Genomic DNA, 26522 nt, shown 5'->3' with positions numbered 1-26522 from the left:
CCACTCCTGCTAGCAGTCTATCTAATTCATCCTGGAGGGTGGCTCTTCCTTATGGTGTATCAGCCTCTCCACTCATCTTGGTGTCATCAGCACAGTTCATTGGGCTGCTCTTGATCCCAATATCCAGGTCACTTTTGGAGATGTTAAAGAGCAACAGGCCCAGTATCAGTCCCTGGGGGACTCCATTTCTGACTGGTTGCCAGTTGGAGGAGGAATTATTATTGCTGAGATCATTGTTGCTCAGAGTACTCATTTTTAAGTAAGTAGCATTATCCTGTTACACTGATAGAGCTCTAATTTAATAAGAAGGTGGTAGGAAATTGGACTGTCATTTGTTGTAATCTCAATTAATTTTGGCACTGGTTGAGGAACTGGGCTTCCTTAGACCAGGCTGTCAGGGACATTTATGAACTTCCCATTGAAATCAAATGGATTTAGGTACCTAAAAAGAGAGAGGCATTTGAGTATCTTGGATTTGTTTTAGATCTTCATCTTGGTGGTTTCTGGAGGGTCTAACTGGTATCCCTGAAGAGTAGTACTCTCACAATGTTTAGTATGTTTGTGGCCCAACAGAACAAGGAGAGCAAAATACCTATGTGCATCTCAACCATGCCAATTTCAAAATTGATGGCATATCATAAAACCATCAGCAGGTTAGGACAAACTGCCAGACTGCACTGAAGCAACTGAATTGTTTGCATTCCATTTCAGAGCATCTTGACCTCTACCAGGAAAGTGGCAAAAAGTAGCTCAGGAACAGCATTTTTTTCCTGCTATGAACTTCTGCCTGTAGTCACAGTTTCCATGTTTGCTGATGTCTGACAGATCTTATTACGTATCTTTATTTGCCTTACTGTAGCTCACTCTTTTATGGCATACAGCCAATAGCAAAATATGTATTCTTTTCCTGATGTGAATCTGTTCTGGATACAGGGATGCTTACTGGCACGGTTTGTACTCTGAGGACTTTTCCCTAGGGGTTTTACATTGTTATGTGTACTGCATTATTTTGTATTCAGCTACTTTTTGTTCATTTGTGCCTGCTTAGTGTTAAAGCTTCCAGGCCTTGACATTTCTGTTGTACTCAAAATAACAGGGTAATAATGAGTTATCAAGGTGGAAGATTGAATTATTCACCCTTTTGGGAACATACTGTACTTTGCTTTTGGAGTGATCCTATCAGTTTAGAAAACAACACAATGCCTCCCCAAAATATTTAGCACAGTTTTTGAAGGCACAATAGATACTTTATCTAGACTGGATGGAATTCAATGTATATAAAATTGTCTTTGAAAAAAAAAAAAGTTGAACTTCATTTTAGCCATCTTGGATTAGCTAGTTCATTCTCAAATTCTCAACATCTTTTAATGCAGTATGTTGCTAATTGTATCAGAACTACTGCTATTAGAAATATTATTTTATTTTACTTCTAGATTTTAGTCTTCATCATGCTAGTTTCTTTTCTCTGTAGATACAGGCAACTTATCTTTGAATTTAAATGAAAGTTTTCATTTAAATGTAACTTTATGAACTCATTTTCTAATATAAATATTGTGTCAATCATGCCACTGTTCTGATTACACAACTTCTGAATTTATGGTTCTGATGCATACATAGTATGTAGAAAGATGCAACTATCATGCTAAGCACATTGGAAAATCATTCTCCCAAATAAACAGGCAAACTATAAATATTAACATAAAAGGACTTCGTCAGTCTTTGTTTTTCCCTGTCTTATATTTTGAAAATTACAAATGTGATAATTTTTTTTTAAACTTTAATTTCTAATTCACTTAGTTGGTGGAATAAATAAGTTGCTTGACTTTAACTCTGTTATGCAAGTAAAGTAATGTATATGAAATTGATTCTTTCACCTTAAAGTCAAAGGAGTATCTGTAGTCTTCTGAAATGATGCTGTTACGTAGTTGAATTAAAATCTAAATTTGTGCAAATAGTTCTGTTGATCATACTGGTTGAGTTGAAACTCCGGCTCAGGATGCAGCTGTAAATATACATGGAGGAAAGAGAAAAAGTTTAATTTCTGTTTCTTTCTTGGGCCACAGTTGATGCAGGAATATGGCAGTGCCAGTCATCTCCCCCTTCTAGCATTTGGGCTGCATATTATGTGTGCCCTTGTGCCTGCACAGCATGTTGGAGACTTTAGGTGAGTCAAACCATGAAAGTAATGGTTAGTTTTAAACCAGATCAACTGTGTGAACCAGAACTTTGTGGACCTTAAGACCTGGAGCAGCACAAAGGAACTGGGTAGCAGCGTGGGAACAGTGCTCGGGAGTGGGTGAAATGGCTTTGAGATTTAGTACAGAGGTAGCTGTTCCTTATGCATTGTCAAATGCTCCTCTGGAGTTGTCAATTATTTTTATGTTCCAGAGCTTCTTAGTGAATGACATAATAAGGAGAAACTAGGTAGCTGTGTAGATGCCTTTTTTAATAGCAAACATAGTTGAAAGAACTGTGGGTTTCCTTAACTTCTAAAAACTGCTCTGTCACACTGGGAAAACCTTACCATGCTCTGATCTGCTTAGGAATATCCAGATAAATATTTACAATGTGTCTTTCTTTCTACATAAATCCCATACAAGAACTGAATGTCACTCAGCAGGAGACTGAGTTTGTTTTGTTTTTGTTTAGATGAGCACTGGCATTTATTAAATAACGTCAACAGCTGCACAGTTCATTTTGAGATGGCACATAATTAATGTGTAAGTATAGTAATTCTTTATATCACCTTCCTTAGAAAGCTCCAAGTGTTTAAAGTAAACATTTTCAAGTTGCAGAGAACCTTTATCCTCATGCTTGCTCAATATTACTGATTTATGTTTGTATAATTTGCCCAATTTGGTTAGAGATAATGGTATTGCACTAGTTTATGTCAGGACCTGGAGATGCATCCAATGGAAACTGCACAAGGGTGTAAATGAGAAAAGGTAATTTTTTGTATCAGAACATACCAAATTTACAAACTCCTCAAACTGCCTGTTTATGGCTAGTCTGAGACCATTTTCACATGATGGTGCCCTGCAGTATGATTGTTATGTGCTAATGACTGAAACAAGTATCTGGCAGATTTTTTGCAGTTCTTTGTAGGCATATGGAGCCCTTCACATGCTTCCAAGTGTGACGTTTCCATGGTTCTTCACTCTGACTATATTTCATTTGGTGCTGGCAGAGAGAAGGAGGAGCAGTTAGTGGTAGTCAAACTAAGCAAAAGCAGTAGTAGGTAGTTCTGTTTGTGAGGATAGGGACAGTAGCACACACTGTTACCTGTCCCAAAAATCTGAATAATCTCAGACTCTCCAGAATAATGATTCCTAGTGATTTCACACCATGTAGTTTTGTTTTCATAGCTGTTTTAGATACTCCTCTGAATCCTGACAAAGCAAGGGACATAACACTTTATAATGTATTGGTTCACACTGCTGCACTTTGTTTGAAGGTAAGTTGTTTTACTGAGGTGAAATTCTGATTATAGTTTAAGGACTTTAGGAACTAGGGCTTCAGGAACTAGGACTTCAGGAACTAGGACTACAGGTTTGGGCTTGTCTGTACCTCAGCAGATGAGCTATGCCAGGAATAATTTGGAGTGAGAAAAGAAATAGCTTCACTGAGATTTAAAATTAATCCTGTTCTCTGGTGTATACCTGTAGAACTGTTTTATTTAGCTATTTTTAGAGTTAACTTTGGTAATATTAACGTTTTTGTCCTTGTTACACCAGCTGGTAGTTTAAATGCCAACACTGAGGTCAAGTTACACTCGATCTTTGTCAAGCCTTAGGCTCCAAAGCCCAATGTCACAGGAAAGCAAGCAGGATCATTTTATCACTTAAGCAGATTTTTTTTACACTGAGAAAACATAATTTGAATGTAGACAGTTCTTGAGACTAAGCATCTCAAGGAGGACTCCATTATTCATTGATAATTCTCCTACTTTGTTAGGGGTGTCTTATTTAACCTTTTAGGCAAAGCATTTTGTGTAAGAAAAGTTCTCTTCAGGTCTTGAAGTCAAACTGAAAAGGAAATTGAAAGTGATTCCTATAGTGAATATTTCTGCTAACATAGTCTGGCAAAACCTGTATTATAATTAAACTGTTTTAATTATAGACATTTGTAGAACTCTGTGCCTGTAAACGAAAGTTGCCTCAGATTCCAAAACTGATGCTGCAAGTGGCATCACTAACTAAAGGCAGAGTTATGTCCTCAGGGAAAGACTTTCAGAGATAGGCTAGTGACGCAAATGTAGCAAAAATCTTTTCATACGAACATGATAGTGATAGGAACACTGCAGGAGCTGTTCTCAAAGCTCACACTTTGAGAATTAACCTGTCACACTCTCACATATTGATTCCTGCTTTCTCTCTCTGCCCCCTCCCCACCTTGTGTGTCTCAGCCTTCTCAACCTCGTCCACCACCACCCTCCCATCCACTCTCCCCATGTATATTACCTTCCTAGATCAGGTTGTTTACTTTTCCAGCCTGAAAAGCATCCTTTCCAAGTTTTGAAAATAGTGGTTCAGGAACTTGGATGCCTCAGTCTATTAAAACTATTTTTTTGTGGTTATCCTATTGACTGCAGTACTTGAAGTTGCTCCTCTTGCCATGAGTAACCTTGCTGGTCTCATGGAGATATTTTTTAACAAAATGGAGTCTTTCCTGTTGAATGCTAATTCCCTATAGTCTGTCAGATTAACACCACTGTCTATGGAAGAAAAATATCTTTTTGCTTTTGAGTCATAATCAAACAGAATGAGAAAAGAGACGACTGCTTGGAAACTTCCTCATTTCCATTTTATTATTTGAGTGGACTCTTGATGATGCAGGTATTCTTATTTAAATTTTACCTTTTAGCCTCTTTTTCATTCAAATAAATGTTTCTGCATGTTTCATCTTTCAAAACATTACCTCAAGAGGGTTAATGTTAAGGAATAAAAATATCAGGCTCTGGATATATTCCTCCGTATCCTGGTAGCGGTTGTTTCAGGAACAGTTTTCTTTATTCTATATTGCATGGCTGTGGGTTCTGAGAGTGTGTACAACTCTCTTGTGCCAATTAGCTGAGTCATTCCTTGTCAGCCCTATCAGGACCAAGTGGAACTGCTATTCTTTCTTGAGCTTCCTAACTACTGTTGGAAATGGCTTTCCCATCCACCCCTTACATACTAATGAATTTTAGGCACCTTCCCCTTTCCTAACAATCTATGGATGGAGAATACTTCTCAGTCGCTGCAGAATTCCAAAATTACATACTCTTTCATTACAGAAACATGCTACAGTCTGATTTTAGTTCCAGCATTTCTCTGTTATTCCTACTTTCCTGTTATTCAACTGCTTTTGAATTTGCTGTTTAGCAAAAAATGTCACCTTCAGGCTGTGTGAAATGACATGAATGGAATTGCATCATTTAAAGTATCTATGAATCCAAGCTGAGTATGATAAGAAGGGGTCTTGCTTTATTTCCCCCAACATTGGATGCTTTCAAGATCCAGCTGGACAGGGTGCTGGGCCTTCTAGGGTTCACCCTGCTTTTGCCTAGGGAGGTTGGACCAGATGATCCTGAGGTCCCTTCCCACCTGGTGTTCTATAATTCTGTGGTATTTAGGGTAGCTCGGAAGACATTTATCAGACTTCAGACATTTTTTTTTCTGTAAGTTTATATAAATAAAAAGGACCAGCACCACTGAGTCAAAATAGTGTATAATGGTGAAGAGTGACTGACACCTCAAAGAGCATAGTCTTATATTCCTTCTTATGAGAAAATTTGCAAATAGATCTGGCATTTGCAAATAGATCAATGCATTTTTCCTGTGGCATTTTTCTCATAGTTTTAAAAAGTTCAATCTTTCACTTCGCAGTTAAAAAACCCCAGAAATTTCTTTTTCTTTCCTCAGTGTATATCTTAAATCAGAATTATATGGTTGTTTGTTTGTTTGTTTTTAAATGGCAATGCAGTCTAACTTTGAATAAAACCACAAAAGCTGCCAAAATATTTTCTTGTGTCAGTCCAGGAGCATGAGGAAGGGCATAAACAGAAAGTCTGAGTCCCTGTTTTTCTGTTTATGCGAATAGCTTTACATACAAGTTATCAATTAAGACTCATAGTAAAAGCTTTGAGTCCACATTTCTTGAGGTTAAATTAAATTAAATTATAAGTTAATTAATTTGGATAGGTATCAGTTAGCTTTCCCCCTCAATGGCTATTGTTGGACAACAAAAGAACAACTTCAAGCGCTTGGAGCCATCAGTTTATGCTAAGATGAAATAGAATTGTTCAAAGCAGCATGTTTAACTCCAACACATTTCTCTTTACCAGTTGGAGAAAAGCAGGAAAGTTGGATTCAAGCTGGGCTGAAGCACTGATAACTCAACTGATATAAACAGAGCTGCACAGTAGGAGAAATGCTGTTGCATTCAGCAATACCATTACATTTTCCTTGCAAGGGGTTGTGTCTGCAAAATGGGAAGATTTACTGCTACGCCTGCGCTACAGGAGAAGTGCAGATGACCAGTTTGTGGTCTGACTGTCCAAAGTAATTTATATTCTATCTTTTTTTTTTTTTTTTTTTTTTCCCCTAGTGAAATTTCTTGGTAAATTCTATTGCACACAATTCTCTGTGTGTTGAGAAATCTGGACTAGGAACAGTAAGCAAGTGCTTTAAAATGCTAACTATGTTTTTGTTGTAAATATGAATGGATCGTATTGCCTGTGACAGAACAAACATATATAAATGAGGAATCTGAGGGGCATCTGCTTTAGTATATGTATATACATGGAAATATTAGATTTCTGTGCAGGTCTGGAGATAAAAATGCTGCCGTTAAAGGGAGAAACAGAAAAGATGCCTTTTCCAAAACTGCTGAAATTGTAACTGAGCTTTTTGAGGAGGAGGATTTATGTCCATATTAAATAGCAAAACATGAGTCACTGCCTCGTTGCTGCTTGCACCAAAATTCTTCTGTTATAAACAGTTAATCTCCATTATGTAATTTCATTTAAAAGCTAGGATACCTATTTTTCTGCCATCTTTGGAGCTAGAAGTTATTTAGGGAATAGTCTTCAGGGCACGTTTTACTTTTATTTTTGCTTTTTACAACTGCTTCAAGTGCTAACCACTAAATCAGTGGAGAAAAGCATGATGACTACCTAAAATTAGTCTGCTTCTTTGAGACAGATTTTAACCCAAAGGGTATGTCTAATTCCTCTTATTTTTTCATCACGTAAGGCCAACTGTAGGTGCATTTTAAGTGCTACTTGGGAACAGCTTTGAATGTTGTCTGCTTGTTTTAATACATATGAACAAGATATTTACACCATGAATTTGTAAGAAATAATTAGGTGGATTCTGGTATGGAAAAGCCAGCTCTTATGGACAGGTAAATATGCTTGAACTTCAATCACTTAAACTGTCCCACCTATTTGAACACTCTGTGTTAAAGAGTAGACAGATCAATATAATTAATATCCAGATCTTCGTATCTTACTTGTTGCCAATTCTGAAGGTTTTAAGTACTTATTTTTCCAGTGCCTCATTTTACAGATTAAATAAATGAGGTGATTTTTTTTTTTTTTTTTTTTTTGAACAATAGGAATGTGGCAGCTTTTGGATCTATTATGTATAGATCTCCACACCTATTACACCCATAGGCTGAAGAAGATTCTAAGTAGATTTTAGTACTTTTTCATTTGAGGTTTTCGTGACTTTATGTGCTTTTTGGTGAAGGATGCAACTGCTATTTTTTTTTTTTTTCATTGTGTTGATCCAGTTTTTGAGTCCGACATTGAGAAGACTGATTTTATATTTTTTCTAGATGTGATTCCTTCCCTTGGAAGTGCATATATCTTACTTTCCTTGTCTTTGCTGTCATCCTTATGACTGAGGGTTTGCCTTAAGCTGGTTTTCAGGAGACTAAACAGAGTACCAGCAGAGATGGTTTGTGTGACACCTGTAAAGACTGTGTGATCCCTGTGATACTTGTATGGAACTTTGGAGTTCTGGATGCACTGGATTAATTAATATGCTAAGCCCTGTGTGTTGTTTTTAATGTAGATTCTACCCATAGTACTAATTTGCATCTGTGTCATATCAGATACCTAATAAAAGTATTATTAATGAAAATTATACAACATGTTAATATCCCATGATGAGTTTCAAATAAAAATTCTGTGTCCCTCACCTTCTCGTGATAGTTAGTTCTGTTAATTTTTAGTAACAAACAAACTGAAGTGTTGATTCTTGCTTTTTACTCTCATTTTTATTTTTCTGTATTACTTTTCCTTATGTAGAAGGATGTTGAAACTGATATAGTAAATAGATAAGCCAAATCTTCTAGTGGTTACCACTGGCATGCTGTGAAGAGTTTATGCAGTTGAGCTTATTTACATGTATTCAAAGGAAAGAGATACTCGTTTTTTTTCCAGAGATGATTTTGAACTAATTTTAGTAAATGTGGGTGGAATTACTGGTAAATGCTTTATTTATTCTTTCCATTTGAGAATGTCAGACTCTTTTGGGGGTAATTATACCATTACAAATAAGTTGAAATATGAGTATGTGAATTAAAAATGGTCTAACAAAAGCCTATTGTAGTGATTTTTGAGGTGGGGAATTTGGTTTATAATTACCTAGGCCTAGTTGGGCAGGCAGGATGATTCTGATCTGTGCTTTTAATGGTTTTAACAGGAATGTAAATGCAGATGAATGATTTGTATATATAATATTAATGTTAATTCTTATCCACTGTTTGAAATCATTGTGCCAGAAAGCTGGAAATTTACAAGACTTGTGTCATCACTTTCCATTTATTTAGTATGTTAATTGTATTTTCTGGTTTGATAATCTGTCCACTGCAATATGTATGCTGTCAGTGGAACAAACCTCATGTATTTCTAAGGTATGACTCTTAACTCTTCATTTTAATCAAGTAGCTGAGTTTCATCCTACTTTCCCAAATGAACATGAATCAAGTAGAGCACTTTTCTGTTTGACAGAACGTGAATCAGCAACAGCTTGGCAATGAAGTAATTTTTAGTTATTTGCATGTTTACCTCAGAAACCTGCCTTTGATCTATCTTACTTCTGATGGATGAGAAAGCAACACTGGAATTAGCTGCTCAGCATCGTGTGGCTGATGCACGTAGCTGCATCAGTTTGAAGTAGATGTCTGATGCTGCTAGAAAATATTTGAGTAATGAACAGAAGGCAAACAACAAAGCTAAATTTCTACTTTTGAGCTTTCTAAAAGCTAGCTTATATAAGGACTAAGTTCACAGTTTTGTGGTTGTTTTCGAGTTGTTGGGTTTTTTTCTTTTTAGTCACCAGACCCTTTGAATGCAACAGAAACAATTTGGTAGAAATTTAACTGTTAACTGAAGTTATCCTGATCTCACAGCCAGATTTCCTTAGTTGGGAAAAGGAGCTGCTTCTACAGGTAAAGCTTCAAAAGAGTTTCTAAAATTTCAGATATATTTTTCAGTACTCACAATTCTACTCCTGTATTTTTCAAATTGATACAAAGCTTAGTTTATATATAACTGTCTGATTACAGTATCTAATGATATAGATATATCTATATAGAACATATAAATATATTTATCTTTTATATGGAGGAAAATGCTGTGAGCAGTAACTTCAAACCCTTGCGTTCAATCTCTCTCTATTTTTTATTTTTTATTTGTGGCTTTTCATTTATTCACTGTGTTATTACATTGTACTTTCATTCATTCTGTACACAGTGTTCTTTACAATGTCAACTGGTCTTTTACATTTGCATTTTCTTTTGATGCAGTCTGTGATTTTGAAAATGGATTGTCAACTCATAACCAAAATATGTTTTATGTGGTACAGTCTATTTTGGTTGATGCAGCAATGTAGATAATTTGGTTCTGTATCTTACATGCTTACACTAAAAAGTTTGAATTTTTTTGAGAGGTGACTCAAAAGTCATAGAAGTTTATGGTTATTTCAGGTTTTTACTGTGATTTTCAACATAAGCCAAACTCTTGCTTTTATAGAAAAGGCATTTTAAAGAGCAGTGCAGATATAGACAAATAAACCAATAACAGTTGCATTCCTAACTTTTGATATCCTTCTCCTAATGGTATTCAGAGGCATTCCTGATGAAATTTGTGTAGCATAGTTCAGTTTTAAATGACTGAAGAGGCTCACAGCAAGGGTTGAGTGGGCGTGAGATCCTCTGTTAGAGCAGTCAGTAAAGTAAAATAGAAATAGACAATTTTTTTAGACCCACAAGCCCATGAGCTGAAGGAGAGGTTGAAATGTACAGATGCAGCTTTCTGGATTAAGAACCTTTAAATGCTGCTGAGAAGACTCTCATCAGCTTCCACAGCTGTTAGATTAGAGTTGCTGTAAAAGACAAAAAAAAGAAATTTATCAGAAATTATGAGAATGCACTACAGAATGACACACAGATAAGTAAAGAAGTGGAAGCTTTTGGATCTGTTGTTTATAATGCCCAACACATGTAAGATTCATGAGTTGAAGACTGGACCTAGATTTTAGTACTTGTTGGGTCGTTTGAACTGTTTGTCTCTTCCATGCAATAAATAGCAAATTCTGAAATACACTGTTACAAGAAATAAGACTGAAGAATGGAAAGAGATCCTGTGTCTAAATTAGACTGTAAGATAAATGTACATCAGCAGAAGTAATTAACCTTTGTAGAATTTGGTTGGCATCTGGGAGTATTCTTTTTTTTCCCCTTGCTTCCTGTATAGAAGATTTACAGGCCTTGGTTTTTTTTTCCTTCAGAAGACTTCTTATATCATATAATGTATGCTGTAAAATGATATATCTTGTTGCCTCATAATTTATTATTTCCACTTTCAGTGAATGAGAACTGGGCAGAGAAAACAGCTCATTTTATATCACTTAGGAATTGGAAGTTGCATTATCTTGACCTTGGAGTGAAAAGACTGGTTTTACTTTTCAAATCCAGACCCATAATGAAAAGCAGCAAGAGGAATTTGAGGCAGAGACCATGCCAGATGCACTATGTGTTATGAGTCACCTAAGGAAAAGGAAAGACTTGTCTTCTAGGAGATAGTAATGTTGAAACTAGGTTAATATTTGAGAAGAAAACCATGTCTGTTTGAGACAAATTTATATTCTTGAAATTTTTTTAAAATTAAAGGGAGAAAAGCTTGAAATTTCTTCATAGTATTTGGTGTCTAGGCTTGCAGAAAGTGATGATATTAGGAAGAATTAAGTTATTGTGTCATTATAGTACATTTGTTTTGGCTCAGGAACAGGAAGAAGTATTCGTATGAATTAGAAATCCTTTCTCTCTTTAACAGTTGTTCAGCAAGGAAACAGAAGTATGAAACTTCAGCTGACCAAACTGATCCTGGTAAACAAGGTTGCTATGAATATGAATACAAAACTACTGTGCATCTAAATCTGGGGTTGACATAGGTGCTAAGAAGTATTGTACCTTTACAGAAAACACCAGCATGTATTTTTTCAAGGAAGTATTCACCTTGAAATAAAATTAAAATTAATATTAATTTTAAAATCACTGATCAATATTTGTGATTTCAAGATATTTTTCTACTTTCTAGAATTTTTCCCCATTGTTACCAAACCCCTGAAATTATGCATTCAAAAAGAAAAGTAAAAAATATAACTTGTGAAAGTGTGTTTTTACTTATTAAACTGCTTTCCACATACTACTCTTACTAATTTTTAAGTCTGCATAGGAAAGATTGCTATGTAAAAATCAAAACGAAAATAAAGAAGATTCTCTAAGGAAATCTTATGGGCGAAGTACTTTATGTTATTGACAGAAATATTTATCCAGATTTCTATCTTGCCAGCCAGTATATTGTACAGCAGAACAGAAATTCTGGAAGAATTGCTGTTGACTCAGTCTGTATAGGCTAAATCCTGTTAGATACACAGTTTTTATACAAATAGAATGTTAAGTTTAGGATTTACAAATCACAGCCTCTCAACACAGGGCCAACTGCCAAGTCTAATGTGATTTGGTGGAAGATGAGGCTGGACATTGTCCAGATGAATTTTGAATGTCTCCAAGGATCCCCCAACCTCCAAGAATCCTGTTTCAATGTTTGACGAGGTTCCTTGTGATTTTTTTTTCCTAGTACCTAATTAGATATTGAATACTTTATTAATTTTTTAAATCATGTTATTTAATCCCTCACTCACTGAAGGTGGTAAATTTTTATTTCTCTTTTCAACAAACATAGATTTAGACCAGTGCAGAACCTTTTGGATCTCATACTGAAAATAATGTCTTTTACTGTGTGTCAAGGTAACACTGTAAACCCTGCAGCCATCCACCACAACTTCTAGGTCTGTAAAACTCAGTTATGCAAAGCACAGACTTAAGTGGTTGATAAACAACGACTGTTTAGCAGATAATTTTTGCTGAACTAATTAATTAGCTACAGTGTTAAAGAAAAATTAGTTCATAAACACAGTGCCTTGGTAAGAGCTTGGGTAAACATTGTGCCTCACTCTTCTTTACAATGCTGTATTCTACTCCTGTCATCATGTTTTCCAGGCTGGTGCAAATGAAGGAGAGAGAGATTTAAATCTCTCTTTTCAAACTCTTTTGTGGTAGTATTCTCTTGGGGAACATTCACTGACTAATCTTTCTTTATGCTGTAGAAGGAGCTGTAGTTCTTCCTTCCCTGTCCAGATACAAATTTTCCTTGTTGAGTTATTAAACTTTTTCATTCTTATTTTGAAGAATATGTTTTTTAAAATGCTTTTAAAATTAAATTCAGATTGGATTTTTAAGCACCTACTTTAAGTAGTTAATTTTTTAAAATATAAGGAAATCTTTTGTCTGCCCTGAACTTGCTGAAAGTTTGCAAACCTGGTACACCCACCCTGAATATGAGAATCATAGTACAGTTGTAGGAAGGGATCTCTGGAGATCCATCTAGTTTACCTTCCTGCTCATAGCAGAGTCAGTTAGAACAATATGTTCAGGGTTTTGTCCTCAACTCAGAATTCTGAATCCTAAGGATGGAGCCTCCACCACCTGTATGAGGCTCCCAGTGTCTGAGCACTCTGAAATAGAATAACTTTTCTTTAAGTGGAATTTCCTGTGTATTTGATTTGTACCCATTGCCTCTTGACCTGTCACTGGGCACCACTGGGAAGAATCTGCCTCCATCTTCTTTACTGCCTCAAATAAAATTTTAAATGTATTAAATAAGGACCTCAAATCTTACCTTGTTGCAAGTAACGGTTCATGTTTTCTAAGCTTCAGCTCAAATATTAGATGCTGTAGCCCCTTAATAATTATAGTGGCCCTTTGATGGACTCCATCACGTCTTGTCAGTGGGTTTCTTGTGCTGAATAGAGAGTAATAATCTCCTCCCTCAGACTTCTGTTGATGCTCTTCCTAAGGAAGCCCAGGGTGCTGCCAGCCACCTTTGCCACAAGGACACATTGCTGGTTCCTGCTCAGTTTTATGTCCATTGGAACTTCCAGGTCCTTTCCTGCAACCTATTTTCCAGTTTTTTTATTTTCCAGGCCCTCAGCCAGTCCTGATGTACGAGTCTTTTCCTCCACAGCTGCAAACTGGCAACAGAACCATCTAGACTGTCCACCTCTTCTCCCAGTTTTTTGTCATCTGCATAACAACTGAGGGTGCACTCTCTCCCATTATCCAGGCCATTAATGAAGACATTAAACTGCATTGGCTCCCATGTAAACCCCTGAGGCAAACCACTGGTGGCTGGTTGCATTGCCATCGATCAAAACCCTTTGATAGTTCATCCAGTTTTCAGTCTGCACCACTGTATGTTTATCTAGCTTATGCTTTCTTGTTTATCTCTGATGATATTATGGGAAATGATGGCAAAAGCCTTGCTAAAATAAGATAAATGACTTCCACTATCCAAGCCAGTCATCTCACTGTAGAAGGCTGTCAAGTTGCTTGGTCAGGCATGATTTCCCCTTCACATATCCAGGCTGACTGCTCCTGGTCATTATTTTGGCCTCCATTTGTTTGTAAATGGTTTCTAGGGGGGGTTGCTCCAGTCTCAAGGCATCACATATGTAATGTAGGCTTCATTTTATGAGGGTAGGAAAAAGAGATGAAAACAAACACAGGGGCTAAAAAGGAGAGGCTTAGTGCTACACTTGCACTTGAAAATACCAACCCTTCAATGAGCCTGGTAGCTAGACCAGGTCTGGAAAGCCATCTGGCAGTGAGCAGCTGGTGTGGCAGGGTCAGTAAGTATTAGGACAGGAGTGTTCAGGCACGAAGGGGTTTTGCCCCCAACATTATAAAGTCACTGGGATTTCCTGTTGGATGCACTCAGAAGATGAGTCCTGAAGTTTTAACTTTAAATGATATTATCAGTGTGGATATCCCTAGCACAAAAGATGTTGAGCTAAATTGCTTCTAAGTATAGGGCTCTGTTGAGTTCTGCTATAGTTAGTACTGTTAATAAAGGGATGGCACCTACATGAAGCATACTGTGACGCTGAAGAAAAGATTTATCATTTATTTTAGTGTATGCATTTGTTCAAATAGATCTAAATCTGAGCATTTAGCAATAATTCACTGTAATCTTAGAGTCTTTTGAAATTTAAAGAAAATCTATGGTGCAGCTTTTTTGGTAGAAATGGAAGAAAAATTTGCAGTTGGAAAATTACAGGCTGTGTAGGTGTTGAAATGCCTCCTGCTTCACATTCTTAACTGGCAGCAAGCCAGATACTAAGCATTTCTGGTTTAAAGGGAAATACTCCCCTTTTCTTTAAATTTCTGATGGATAAATGTTCCATTTTGGTTATGTTTTTTAGCAGTTAGGATTTCTTCCATCTTGATACAACATTAATAAGTTTTTCAATTTGCTAGTTTATGAAATTACCTTGACTTTTTTATTATTCCTAGGTAATACAAAGATACACATCTTTTCTTTGCAAGCTGTATTGAGAGGCTGTGGGCCTCATCCACCCCCTGACCCTTGCCCACCCTGGAAACTCTGGATTTCTCAGTTCTATTTTAAAGCTGTGTTGGAATTAGTATGTGATAATCAGAGAAATCTGCCATAAACATGTAAGGCTTTAATATTAATGGCTTTAAATTAGATAATGAAATGGATTTCAATAATTCAAACATATTGCATGCTGTAAATAGATCAGATTTTAATCATTAATTTAGTCCATTTTCAGTAGTTGACAGAATACTACTTTCATTGAGTCTGAGTGTTACTTGGAGACACACATTTGTTGAGAGAGCTCATATATGTTTACCAAATAAGAGTGTGGGGATGCCAGTGTTTAAATCAGGCTGAAAAATCTACTCTCATCCAGTCTTTTATAAAGGCCTTTGATGTAGCTTTGCCCTGTCAAAACCTGTCAACATTCTTGTGTTTACAGACAACATTTAAAATTAGAGTGTATCTGGTAAGTGGCCAGCAAATTGCTTCCTAATACTTTTTAAGAAAATCATGTTAGTTTAATTTCACATGAGTACTAGTCTTAGCAGATGACTAAAAAAATACAAAAATACTCATGGAATTTTTCAGTTGGAATGCCCAGAATTGAAAAATTTGCAATATTAAAAAAAAACAAATGCAGTATTGCGCTAGTAATCTCTTGTATTCCCAAAGTAAGGGAGATACCAACAGAAAAAAGATAACCCATGTATTAAAAAAATATGGGAAATGGTGACTGCTTTTATGCTCTGTCAAACTTTTTCTTTTTGACCTTAAAATGGTGTATCTCAAATTTGTCCTTTTTTCAGCTTGTTAAATTTTGCTTACAAATATTTTTGGTTTTCTAGTCCAATATTGCAAATTTCAATGTAATTTTTTTTTTCCCCCTTCTGTGTTGACCTCTATGCCCAGCTGTGATATTTTTTTCTCTCTATTGTTGCATGTGTCTAGGTAGAATGAAGGTGAAGTCTCTGCTGTAGGAAAGATTCCCAAATTTTGCTCAGTTGGTCACGATGATGCAGCCCTGATGGCAGCAATGTGTGATAACCTCAGTATAGTGCTCATTGCTTTCTCCTCACTTGTTATATTCTACCTTATAATTTGTGATAACTTCTCTATTTGGATTCTTACATTTGTAATATTTAATATGCATATGGTCCATTAAAAAAAGACCAAAACACTGGTTCCTGATATTCATGGTGTGTGGCACTGACTTAGAGCAGTTATTTGGCATGACTGAGTTTGTGATGGATCCTTCTTGATTGCTCTGGAACTCAGAGAAGTAGAAACTTTTAATTTTGTCCCAAATCAGTTGTATTAGTTAGGTGCTACAATCAGACAAGCATTTCTAAAGATGTTAGTGTGTTACTAGGTGAGAAGTCAGTGGGCCTGTTTGCAATGGTAAAGTTGAGCATAAGCATGAATGCTTGTAGGACTGTGGCTTGCAATGAGTTTCTGTGGGCAGGAGCCATCATTTGATTCCAGTGGAGGTGCATGCAGGAGAACCAGCCTGTGTCTGCCTTTAGAGGCGGGAAAGGGAAACAGGCACTGCAGTGGCACTCTGCATCCCATCTTTTTGGGCTGAGGTAAATTTCTCTGCATTAAGTTCTGTTTCCATTAATTTTCAAGGGAAGTGATCTTGGAGGCAGACACTTGCTCTCTAACATTAGGTTAATTCCATCATATGTGCTTTTGACATGATTTCTATTTGAGGGCATTTTGTGTTATTCTGTACAAAAAGTGAGGCGGATCTGCCTTACTCAGAAAGACTTACTCTTTCTGGAAGGGGAAGGTTTTTAGGGTCTGAGGTTTTCCCACGTTAGGACCCTTATATAGACTGATAATTGGTAGCTGGTGACTTAGGTATTTATACCCCTCAGCAAAATGAAAACCTAGCACAGAAGTGAACTGGGGCGTGTGTGACTGCCTACCTTGGATTTAAATTCCTGAATTCCTGCCTACCTGTATTTAATCATCCAGAAATAGTGCCTTCTAAAATTGAAAATTATCTTTGCTAGGATAGCAAAGAATACTCTCTTTCAAAAATACACTTGAAATTGCAGTTTGCTGGATATGATTAAGTTACAGTTGAAGATACCTAGTTGTTTGAATATTTTCACTGGGAAATTTTAAGAGTGCAAAGAAAAAAAATCTTTACAGTTGGATATTACAATTCTTTTTTTTTCGGGGGGGTATTTTAGTCTCTGTTCATTTTAACCAAAGATTAAAATAACTTTTGCTTCTTTCTTATTATACAAGCATATTCCCATTTTTAAAAGCACATTTGTAAGCATTTAACAAAAGAGATCTAAATTGTCCTGCTTGACTGTACCTATAATTTCATTTAACCTTCTGAAAGACATGAATGTTGAGGATGATGTAGACCATCTATGGAATGTGTAAAGATCTTTTCAGCTCTAAAAGCTTCATGAAGGCTCTGAATTCCTTAACATAGTTCAGAAGCAGACTGAAACTGGGAGGTGGTTGTGCCAATCCACTGCCCTGTGACCGATTTATGAACCTACTTCCCTTCCTCTACTCATTTGTTTCACTAAGAAAACTTGGAATGGTAATGGGATGGGAAGTGGTATATGGAAGTGTTCAAAAGTAGTTTTATTATGGATTTATATGAAAATTATGTATATAATCATAATTATACATTTAATTGTAATGTCACACTTAAAAAAAGTGCCTGCATGTGTACAGTTGAACTTTGGATGTTTATTTAAAAATGAGCAGCTTAGCTGTTGAAACAAATCTGAATTTGTTCAGCAAAATGGATTTTATGCATTTAAAGAGGAAAAAGCATGTGTTGTTATTCAGGGGTTTTTTTGGTGGTGTGGGGTTTTTTTGTTTGTTTTGCTTTTGTTTTTGGCTTTTTTGGCATCCAGGCCCTTTCTCTTTCTGGTTCAATTCTGGATGTTTATCCACTTGTGTTATTTTTGTTTTCATCTCATGCCTTTTCTTCATTGCTGCCTACCCTTTCCCTCCCATCTGTTTTTATATATTTTTTTCCTTTTAAAATTGCAAGAGACCATTGAGAGTGACAGAATGAGGAGAAATGTACAATATCTGTAATCTAGCCAAGTTCTTGCATTTTTCTTTAATCATGTTTGTCAATATATTCCTGACTCTTTTCCCTAGAAAAACAAAAAATGGAAGATTTCTGTTAAAATGTTGTATGTTGTGTGTATTTTCATTTATCTCTTCAGCTTGTCCTCTTCCTGTGCTTTATCACTTATATTGTTGTAATATAAAAGCTTCTACAAAGACTGCCTTGATCATCCAGTTTGAAAAGATCTCTCAAACATTTTATATTTTTTCCAAAGCTACACGAAAAATTGCAATGTTCTATGTTATAAATAAAACAGGTTTTATGATTGATATTGTTTTAATATTGTTTTCCACTACATACTAGTTTATGTTTGCTTTTTTTTTTTTTTTATGGTGCAAGTTTGCAACCATCATAGAGAGTAATGTGTTTGTATGTGTGTATTTTTGTAAGTTCTGGCCAGGATATCCAAGGAACAAGTGTGGTGGCAAATCTTCCAGTCCTGATGCGACAGAATCCTGCAGAAACACTTCGTCGAGTTTTACCAAAAATCAGAGTAAGTTGTATGTAAAAAGGTTTAAATGTATCTCTCTATGCTGGTATAAGTGTTTAAAAAATGCAACAGAAATTCCACTTAATTACAAACTCTCTAGGAGACATATGTCCACAAGATTTTCTACATTTACTTACTGAATGTATGAAGTGTTGCAGTTACTACATTGTTACAATGAGAAAAGAAAGCAGAATTAATACTCTTTACCTATTCTGAAGATTTAACACTGTTTTGACAGCTTTTGGGGAACTCTTTTTGAGGACCAGCTCGCCTTATTGTTCATTTCAATATTCTCAATGTCCTTCCATGCTAGCATTAAGATTTTCATCCTGCTACCCAGAAAAGTTTACTTTGCATGAGTCTGATGTCTCATGTGCTGCCCTCCACATTTTTGGTAAGTCCCTGCTAGCTCTGGTAGGTACATCCTTGCCATGTAAGGATATAGTGATTTAAAACACATAGGTATGTTTGCTTGAAGGGTTGTTGGTTTGTTTAACCTGGAGGAGGCTCTGGGAATACCTTATTGCAGCCTTTCTGTTTTCAGTACTTAAAGGGGGCTTATAAGAAAGATGGGGACAGACATTTTAGCAGGGTCTGTTTTGGTAGGAAAAGGGTTAATGGTTTTGAGCTAAAAGAGCTCAGATTCAAACTAGATAAAAGGTAAAGGTTTCTTAAAATAAGGGTTGTGAAACACTGGCACAGGTTGCCCAAAGAGTTGGTAATTGCCCCATCCCTGGAAACATTCATGGTCAGGTTGGACAGTGCTCTGAGCAACCTGATCTAGTTGAAGATGCCCCTGCTTATTGCATCATTACTAGATGACCTCTAAAGGTCCCTTCCAACCCAAAGTATTCTATGATTTTAAGGAAGATAAAAATCTCTTGTATTTTCACTCTGCCTCAGTATGACCCTCTGCCTGGAAGAAATAAAAAAGGTCATTTAAGAAGCAGCTTCAGCCAAATAAGAACAAACTGTATCACAAGTAAAAATGCAAAGCCTGACACCCCTAAATACCTGAAATATCTCTATGTAGGGACATAGGGGTCCTGTTGGATACCAGGTTATATATGAACCTGCAATGTGCCCCTGCCACAAAGCATTGTGGCTACATCAGACAAAACATTTCCAGCAGTTTGGGGAGAGTGAGTGATCCTTTTCCTCTGCTCTGCCTTCTACTCCACCTCCTACTCTGCTGCACCTGGAGCTCAGTGTCCAGTTCTGGGCTCCCCATTATAAGAGAGACAGGGCCATACTGAAGAGACTACAGTGAAGAGAATTAAGGGACTGGAGCATCTTTTTTATGAGGAAAGGCTGAGAGTTCTTAAACTGTTCATCCTGTAGAAGAGAAGCTTGGAGGAGATCATAACAATGTGTAGAAAACCTGTTTTGAATGGTTCCCAACGACATAGCAAGAAGCAGTGGGTACAAACTGAAACACAGGAGGTTTCTTCTGAACATCAGGAAACAATTTTTCACTGTGTAGTTGATCAAGCACTGGCACAAAGTTGCCCATAGAGCTTGTGGGCTCCCTCCTTACAGTTATTTGAAAATTGTCTGGACATGTTCTGGCTCTAGGTGGGGCTGTTTGAGTGACCTCCAGATAGAGAACCTTTTGTGATTCTGTGAATATCAGTTATAGCCTTTATGTCCTGAAACTTCTGTGATTCCAGGAGACTACTACTTTTTTTTAAGAGGAGCAGTTCCAGCTTTTGTCTGATTATTTAAATTTCACAAATGGCCAAGAAATAGCTGTCCTCAGAACTGAGAACTAGTATGGACTGACTCATTGTTTAGAAAATATTGAAGTACATCTAGTTATGTTCTGTGCTACAAGATGTAGGTCAATGGGAATTTTGCTTAAACACATGTATGTGTTTAAAAATAATGCTTTAAGAAAAATAACGTTTTGATGTTGCAAAGTAGTTGAAAACCCTTTTACTTACACTGAGTCTCTGCAGTTACTGCCACATGTTATTCTGACATTCATAATGCATTCTTTCCCTAACCAACATGCTTGCCTCAAGGAAAGTTTTTTTTCATTTATTTTTTTGTTTAACTTCAAAATTATGAATCCATTTTTGTCTCTGGTGTATCTGCTTTGAGTGCAGAATTCTTCCTGAAGCAAAAGAGTAATAAATACTGGGGTTTTTTCACCCATATATGTCAGGGTGTTTAGAAGTGGTAGTCTTTGCCTCTCTGTCTTTATTCAAAGGTATAATGTGGGAAGGAAGTTTTTATTCTAGTCTTAGGTTTTTTATAGAGATGGAGAAAAAAAAATATTATCATTAGCATGATTAGAGCCAGGGGCAGTGGAAGCTGGAGCTCAGTGTATTCATACCGGACAGTATTTAATTGCTTTTAAAGGTATCTTCCTGCATAATATGGAAGGACATTCAACCGAAAAAAAAGTATACGAGGAAAGAATTAGGAATAGAAGACAGAAACAGTAGAAATGGGGCAGACAATGTTAATAATAAATCAAATCAATCTTTGAGCAAATAACTGAGAAAAGTCATGTGTTTTTCGTCTTAAAGTGTCATTTAAATCCAAACTGAATGCCTTCCTAGTTGACAAATTAAATGAAACTTAATTTAATAGGCTCAAGGCAGAGGTAGAAGAGTGAAATAGAGTGAGGTCAGATTAAATCTAATTGTTCCTTTCAGGTTTAAGCTTTATAAATTAAAACTTTCTGGAATATATGTGAGTTAAATTTCTTTCTGTGGCTATACTTCTAAAATTAGGTTCTTAAATGTTGTTCTTTTATATAATTTGTATTTAACCTGTAAGAGAAGAGCAGTTATGCTGTATCCTTTTCACTGGACTTTTAACTGCACGACCATATTTGGCATCATTAACCCTTTTTTTCTTGTTTCTACTGGAGGACCAGTCCTGACCATTTCAATGAAAATGGTTACAGCATATATAGACATAATCAAACTCAACTTCCCTTGGAGTCTTGCAAATGTTAGCTGGCATTCCAGGGAAATAAGCTGACCTAAATCACTACACTTGGTTCCATTTCTGTAGATTGGGAAAAAAGAATTTCTGAATTCAAATTTGCACATAAAAATTGAGTAGTAAAGTAGTTTCAGGGTGCTATTTATGCAAAAATATTGTCACTATATAACTGGGAAGGTCCTTATTTAGTATACTTGCAGAAACCCAAAAGCAAAAGTAAATACTGTTGTGATTAGAGCTGAATATAGAACAGGTACAGGAAGAAATAAATGCAAGGAATATTCTGGTTGGATGTATTACAGATTTTTTTTCACTTATAAGGAATTGATAACCCTAGTTACTTCTATTATCTAGCAATGGATATATTCAAATTGCTTACAATTCCTTAAAACCTAATTAAATTAAAATTACACCAAAGACCTTATATACATTTAATGTATTCATGTCTGAAATGAGCAAAGTCAAACATTCAATATGTCAGCATATATGACAGGTCAAAGTAATGATTAAATTGGGTGTCAGTGGTTTGGTGATGCTAATAACACAAATACATATGTATAGTTCAGATGCTAATGTAGGAATGAGATTATGTAATATTTCTTTTAAAATTCTACAGTTAAAATGAAGTGATATCCTTGTATGGGTTCTTTTGCATAAAGATCCCCACTCTCTGGATTTCTGCAGACACCTCCTCATGAACCTTGGGAGTTGTTGGAATGGCAGTCTGGGGAAAGCTTAAACATTCTTCTCAGCAATGTACACCAAATGTCTTTCAAGTTATGTCAGTAGTGTTTTGGGCACTGCCACTGGATGCAGTGGAAGGAGGAGTGCAGGTGTCTGACTACTAAAAAGATTTTTTCAAATGCTGCTGTAATTGCAGAAAAACAGAGCTGCTCTTTTTGATGTGTATATATCAAGCCTTATTTGGTGGTGTCCAATTAGTTCCAAACTCATTTTCCTAGTTACTTGGTTTCCTTATTTATCAGTCTGCCCTTGAAAGCTTTTCATTTTTCCTATTAGATTTTATAGTTTAAGGAGAGGTGGGGTGTTTTTCACCCTGTCTTATACCTACCATTGATTTTAAGGTCCATCCTCATTTTATCCTTGAGATTTTATAATCTCCATTATTTTTGTGTCTTTCTAGTCCTAAATTAAGATTTCCATCATATCAGTGCAGTTACTAAAACACTTGACAATGCTTCTGCTTGCAGAATTCTTTGAAGAGAATTCTGTTACTGCAGGGCATAAAGTGCATTAAACTAGAGGTGAATTTTCCATTTTCCAATTAAAGTAATAAGCCTGAGTTTCTAGATTTTGTAAGTTTTGATGCCTGAGTTGAACTTGTAGACATTAGCACAGTTAATTTGTCAGAATAAGATGGGAAAAGGTTTTTTTCCTCCAGAGTGTGAATCTGTGGAGGCTCCATGTATAGAAAAATACACCACTTTTTAGATAAATACATTTCATTATAAGTAAATTTAAGTCACTCAGCTTTAGATCAGCCAAATTGGAATTAGAAGAGACAGATATTTTCATACATGGAACTCTACAGTTCTGAGTACATGCAGCAATGCAGGCAGGTGTGTCAGCTGGCTAGAATCTTACATTTCCGTGTCTCCTGAGGTCTATGAGGAGACATACCCAGAGAATGTGTTTTCACATATTATTAGCCAGAGATGTGTGGATGTGTGGAGAAGAGTATTTGGAAACTTTATTTAATGGTAAGTAACCCTGTTTGCATTGCATACAAGTGACTACATCCATTAAAATTGAATTCAGCTCCATTATGTTCTGGTCAGCAGTGTGGTGTCTTAGCATCTACAGTTTTCTTTTGATTGATTTGAGGATTTAATGTTTAACAAGTGGAAACTGTAGTCCCAGAAGAGTATGCTCAGGTATTCTGACCCCAGAAATACTCAAATTACAAAACTGGCAGGTGTCTTATTCTTGCCTGTGGCTGGTGTAATAACAATGGAGGCACAAGGACAGAGGTGAGGTGTGAAGATAACAAGAGTGGGTTTAAAGGATATTGAATGCAAATATTCTATCACTCTTGAGTTGGTAAACTGCTCAGTACTCTTTCTTTTTCTCATTTGGAGGAGCAGGGGTAAAGAGAATGCTTTTACAAATATACATAGCTGTAAACAATGACAACTCTTGAGAGATAAATAATGGTTATCTTTGAAATCAGATAAACTAAAAATTATACATTTGCACACACAAACCAGTTGACATTTGTGTAATGAAAATGTCTTGTAGTTTTACTTTGAAGTAAAGGCTAATAAATAATTACTCAGATGTTCTCTGCAAACTGTGTTTTCTCAGCACAATTCCTGTGTTGTATAGTGCTGAGGTACATAAGGGATATTTTTGAGGTCTAGGCTGATTTTTTTAAAAAATTGAAATATAAACTTATTATCAATTTTTTAATATATGAGCTGAGAAAACACTGTTCATCTCAAACACTTTAAAAAAGAAAAGCAAAACCTCATACAGAAGCTATTAAATAGACAGTATGGGCTTTTAACTCTTACTTTTTTGGAATCACTTGTAAAATGAGTGGAATGCTCTAGTAGTAGAATACTGCACTTTATTTTCTCATGATATTGAGAGCTACATTCAGAGAAGCAAGGGAATGAAATGGTTATCTAGCTGATAGATACCCACATGCATCCAATGAATGCTATGTATTGCATCCTGGAAGCTCTTTGGTGTGTGCATTAATCTGTAGTTTAAATTTCCTTTTTGTTTCAGTCAAAAAACTTAGTAATACTTCATTCCTGTATTTTCTTTAACTTTTGAATTGGCACTTTTAAAGATGGACTGATTAATTGATTCTTGTATGTTAAAGCTAAGTACTTGCAAATGCTGAGTTACCTAAATATTCCAGTACATCTTGGTTTATTCTAAAGATTATATATACACATATATATATATATAAAATTTACACTTGTGTCTCATGTCACCAAAGGATGAAATTTAAATTTCCTTCTGTTATTTTAGTATCCCTCTGGATAAATGAAATACTTAAATACTTCTTAATTTATGTGCATAAACAACAGAATTGCACTTGTTGTCTGGTCTATTTTTACCTTTTATTTTTTAAAGTAGAAAAGTCCACTCCTATGTGTTGATGAAAATGAAAGTCATGAAAATATTGTAATGAATTTTATTTTGCTTGAAAGGTTCATGCTATAAGTCTATATCTCCAAACAAGTGCTCTTAAAAGAATGTAAGTTTACAGCTGATTCTGTAGTTTACTCCCAGTGGCTTCCCATTCTCTCTTAAAAGCAAATATAAAAATGTGAATGATCTTTCAATACATTTCTGCCTCATGTTCTAAATTGATATAATTTGTAATTATACAGGAGGTGCTGCATGTTGCAGGAGTGGAAATGCAGTTGACAGCTGCTGTTTCATTCTTGACTGTTCTGCAAGAGGAGTCAGTATCCATTCATACGTATTCCCACTCCTTCCTACACATCATTCTCCAGAACCTGGAACACAGAGATGCAGGTCAGGGCTGTCAGCTCCGTGCTGATGACTGATACTTCCCTAACTTGTGTTTCCTTAGTGACTGTACAACACTGTGTGAGTGCACTCAGAGTGACTTTGTATCTTCATCTGCATGAATGAAAAGACTTTTGCATTCTAATGTACTGATACTTAAATGTAATTCTGATCAAAGCAAAGAAAACCACTGTCTCAAGGACTAAATCCTTAACTTGTTACTGAGTCAGGGCTTCTACTGAAGTACTGGAATTTTTTGGTTTAGAAAACAGAGGGAGGTTGGTTGATATTTCTTCTGTGATTAGTTTTTCTTCTGTGACACTATTTCTGGGATACAAAGGGAAAAAAAAAAAGGTGCTTGTAAATTGGAAAGTTTCAGTGAACATAAGAAAAAAAAAATGCTTCTAAATGAGGGAACGAGTATATTTATTATTATTTTTGTACAGGAATTGAAAGGTGAAAAGAAATGGGGGCAGAATTTGCTTCATGCCCATCCTGCTTAGTTGCAAGTCTTGAATGTTAACTTAGTGGCTTCTAGGTACAAAGCTATTTGAAGAGATGTGTGTAAAAAGTGAGGACTAATTTTGTAAAACTGATGTGTATTTTGTTATACTCATTATATATACAGCATAACATAGAACCCATTTCTTACTAGCAGGTGTCAGCAATGCATGGCTAGAAACTCTTCTTGCTGTAATAGAAGCTTTACCAAAAGAGACTGTCAGACATGAGGTAATAATATTCTTCCACTTATGCTATCAAAACTATTTTGTAAGAATTTATTTCCCTGTATGTCTCATACACGTCTGTGAGATTTGTGGAAGTTCTAGGCCTGTGAAAACTGTAATTCTTGTGGAACATACTGTAAAAGAGGAATGTGGTAAAAGGCAAGACAGGAAGGTCACCTTAAAAAATTGCAGTGTTCTCCAGCAAATAGATTATTTACTCTCGTGCTTCTGCTGCACTCAGTATTCTCAGTGACTTGTTTCCATGTATCCCATTGAAGTTTACATGATAGTATCTCATTATGTGTCTTCATGAAGAAACTATAATTTTTTTTCCGCTTGACTAAAATACTGATTTTTGCTAAATGGGACTGAATGCTATAAGTCTGTTTCAATATGTATTACAGTGTTCTTGATGTACCAAAAACCGAAAGCTCTGCAAACACTTAATTTTTTTATTTTGTAGCTCAAGAAAGTTTGTTATTAAGTCATAATGTTACTCCCTTTACTTGGCTAATATATTAGGTTTTATTTTGAGTATTTATATTTCATCTTTAAGTTTAAAAGCTTTGCAACAGGCATATTTTGGTTTATAATTTAAAACCATATGGAGATTTAAATATATTATTATTTGTGAAGTATAAGAATACTCATTAAAGTTAGTGGGTGATTGAAATCCAGAACTGTTCAAGAAATAAGCCTTTAAAGGGTGAAAAGAGAGGTTGGAGAAAAAAAGAATTATTCTAGTCACCCCCAAAATTTAATTGTAAT

At 35.8% G+C, this 26522-nt stretch overlaps 1 protein-coding gene across 2 annotated transcripts in view; it reads left to right on the top strand.

Annotated features, from left to right (window-relative positions):
* The window catches only part of PPP4R4 (protein phosphatase 4 regulatory subunit 4), a 59135-nt gene that overhangs the window by 3167 nt on the left and 29446 nt on the right, over positions 1-26522 (top strand). For both annotated transcript variants that reach the window (XM_071745712.1, XM_071745711.1), the window contains exons 3-5: positions 18459-18561; positions 24885-25032; positions 25685-25758. In XM_071745712.1, coding sequence (XP_071601813.1) covers positions 18459-18561; positions 24885-25032; positions 25685-25758 — 325 coding nt within the window. The remainder of the gene's footprint in view (positions 1-18458; positions 18562-24884; positions 25033-25684; positions 25759-26522) is intronic.

This window comes from Heliangelus exortis, chromosome 5 (assembly GCF_036169615.1).
Source record: "Heliangelus exortis chromosome 5, bHelExo1.hap1, whole genome shotgun sequence".
Lineage (NCBI taxonomy): Eukaryota > Metazoa > Chordata > Aves > Apodiformes > Trochilidae > Heliangelus > Heliangelus exortis.
Note: the sequence above shows the minus strand (reverse complement) of the source record. Positions and strands in the feature narration are given on the sequence as shown.